Source organism: Montipora capricornis, chromosome 9, assembly GCF_036669925.1.
Source record: "Montipora capricornis isolate CH-2021 chromosome 9, ASM3666992v2, whole genome shotgun sequence".
Taxonomy (NCBI): domain Eukaryota; kingdom Metazoa; phylum Cnidaria; class Anthozoa; order Scleractinia; family Acroporidae; genus Montipora; species Montipora capricornis.
In genome coordinates, this window is record NC_090891.1 from 48,225,248 (window position 1) to 48,227,845 (window position 2,598).

General features: G+C 43.4%; 1 protein-coding gene across 1 annotated transcript; it reads right to left on the reverse strand.

Annotated features, from left to right (window-relative positions):
- Positions 1 to 1,138: 1,138 nt before the first annotated feature.
- LOC138017697 (uncharacterized) lies at positions 1,139 to 1,768 on the reverse strand. Its single transcript, XM_068864712.1, has one exon. The coding sequence runs from the start codon at positions 1,766 to 1,768 to the stop codon at positions 1,139 to 1,141; it is 630 nt and encodes a 209-aa protein (XP_068720813.1).
- Positions 1,769 to 2,598: the final 830 nt, after the last annotated feature.

Sequence of the window (2,598 nt, forward strand, 5' to 3'; positions counted from 1 at the left end):
GGACGAGGAAAACGCCACTGGGCACGTTCAGCTGTTATGCAAGTTGTTCTACGGTGAACAAAGTTCATACCACTACTCGACTGAGAGCAGAGTCATCCCAGCCAACACGCCTTTAAGAATCTTGGGCTCGACACACTTGCTCAACGTGGCGAAACTGATCGCAAAAATGGACTGATTTGCGAGGCCAATGTAGGAGACGTTTTTGCACTTCAGAAAGTTGTTTATTGTTTCTTCGAGTTTGCGTTGACGAAGTCAAAAATCTTGTCCTGCGTTCTTCTGGCCTGACCTTACTTTGAATTTGCCAGAACATTTATATAATTTCAATCTCCACTGGGAATCACACTTAAAAAAAGGAAAAGTTGCTCATTAGCGACTTCTATTCTTCTTTGTTGCTTCAGGTCCTTTTGAATGGGTTTGTTTGTTCTTATAGTGCAAATCACTCACCCATAGTGTGGAGATCTTTAGATCGAAGCAATGTTTACGTTTTATTCTCTAGTTTGCAAATTTCTCTTAAGTAATCCTGAGCTGCGACAAAGTTGGTTCCATGATCCGACCAACACACAGCGGGATGACCTCTTGTGCATGCAAATCTACGGAAAGCCATGAGAAAAGCGTTTGTTGTTCGGTCAGTAACCAGCTCTAAGTGAATATCCCTTGGGGTCATACATGCAAAAATGATAATCTGTGCTTCTTTCAGTGTCTTGCGACTTAGTCGGATCTGTATTGGTCCGAACATGTCTATCGCTGTGCAGGCGAAAGCTGGTTTCTCAATTTCTGCGCGTGTATTTGGGAGTTGGCCCATCAACTGCTGAAGAGGTCTTTGTCATAACTTGCGACAAACGATGCAATTTCTTGTGAGCTGTTTTGCAATGCTCCGCACGCCAATGATCTAAAATTTTTTCCTTGACTCGTAAGTGAGGCTCTTGTAGCCGCAGTGGACTCTTTCCTCGTGCAGATGTTTGAGAAGGAGGAGTACAATCCTGTGGTTGTGCGGCAAGATGATCGGGTTCCGCATTTCGGCTGGCAATGTGCGAATTTTCTCTAAACGTCCATGGGCACCCAGGATCCCTTGGTCGTCTTTTCGCGCTGTCAATGACTTTCCAACATCCTCTCTGTTTAGGTTTTCTTGAGCCCATTTTTACAGGAAAGTCTCTGATCTTCGAAGTTCTTCTACCGATATTGCTCCTGTTTCTTTACTCTTTTGGCGTAAATTGTGGACAAATCTTAGAACGTAAGCGAGGACTTTTCTAACTTTTATGAATGGGGAGCATGTTGTTAACAAACTTTCCAGAGTGGGGTTCCTTGGCTTGAAATCAAGCGCAGCTGCAACACAACCGCTCTTTGGGTGTTGTTCTTCTTTTCTGAGACTATTCTTTGGTGTCATGCCTTTCATTTCTTTCAAGATGTCGTGATTATTTCCACACTCAAGGTTTTGATGTTCATTTGATGGAATTTCTTCGTATTCTGTAAATAGGAACGTGGGTCCTTTCGTCCAGTTTTCCGAATTTCCCAAGTCAATACCTCTCGCTAATGCGTCTGCTGGATTGAGATTTGAGGGAATGTATCTAAACTTGTCAACATCCACAGTTTCTTGGATCTCCGCCACTCTTGCTGACACAAATGGTTTGAATTTTCGTTGTGAATTTCTAATCCAAGACAGAACTGTCAGGGAATCAATCCAGAAAACTTTCTTGCACGCTTCAATATTAGCAAACTTTAAGGCTTCAATGATGGTACTGAAAATTCTAACGAGCAAAAGACAGCCCATTAATTCCAGGCGCGGTATAGATTTCTTCTTTAATGGTGCCACCAACGCTTTTACCAGGATCGGGACACAGGCGTAGCTGTTATCTCTGAGTTTCCAGCGTAGGAAGATGACCGAACCGTATGCTTACTCCCCTGCATCGCAAAAGCGATGAATTTCAGGCATCCCGTCTGCGTCGTCTGGCTTAAGTTTTCGGTTGGTTTCGTACTTGAGGAGGTCATTGAGTACTTGAACGTTCTTCATCCATTTCCATTGAAGATCATCCGGCAGTAGTTCGTCCCAACTACAACCCATATTCCACGGCTCTTGTAAAGCAATTCTCATTTGGATGGAACCTGGGGACACAAATCCCATTGGGTTCCAGAGTTGTGCTACGAAAGCCAGACAGTTTCTCTTGGTTAAGCCTTCGTTCACGGTCTCAGTTTTCTGTTTCGTAAATGAAATCGTGTCTTCAGATTTATCCCATTTGTGCCCAAGGAAGCTGCTGAACTTTTCTTTGGTTTGGTCAACATATTTATGATTAGAATTCCATGCCTTGATTTCAAATTTTTCTTTTGCAAGAATCTTGTCAATCTCTTTCGTAATGTGTTTAGCGTCTTCTCCGCAATGTTTTGATCCTCCTATGTCGTCCACATAAGAGTTTTCTCTTATTTCTCTTGCCGCTTCTGGAAATTCATTTTCTGCTAACTTTGCGAGGGTGTTGACACAACTGATGGCTATGTCTGGTGCGGGCTTGTCTCCAAAATTCAGGCGTTGCCACTGGTAAACCGTCGGCTGACCTTGCGCGTCCTTTCTCTATAGAAATCTGTGGTACACCTTGTCATCAGGGTAGA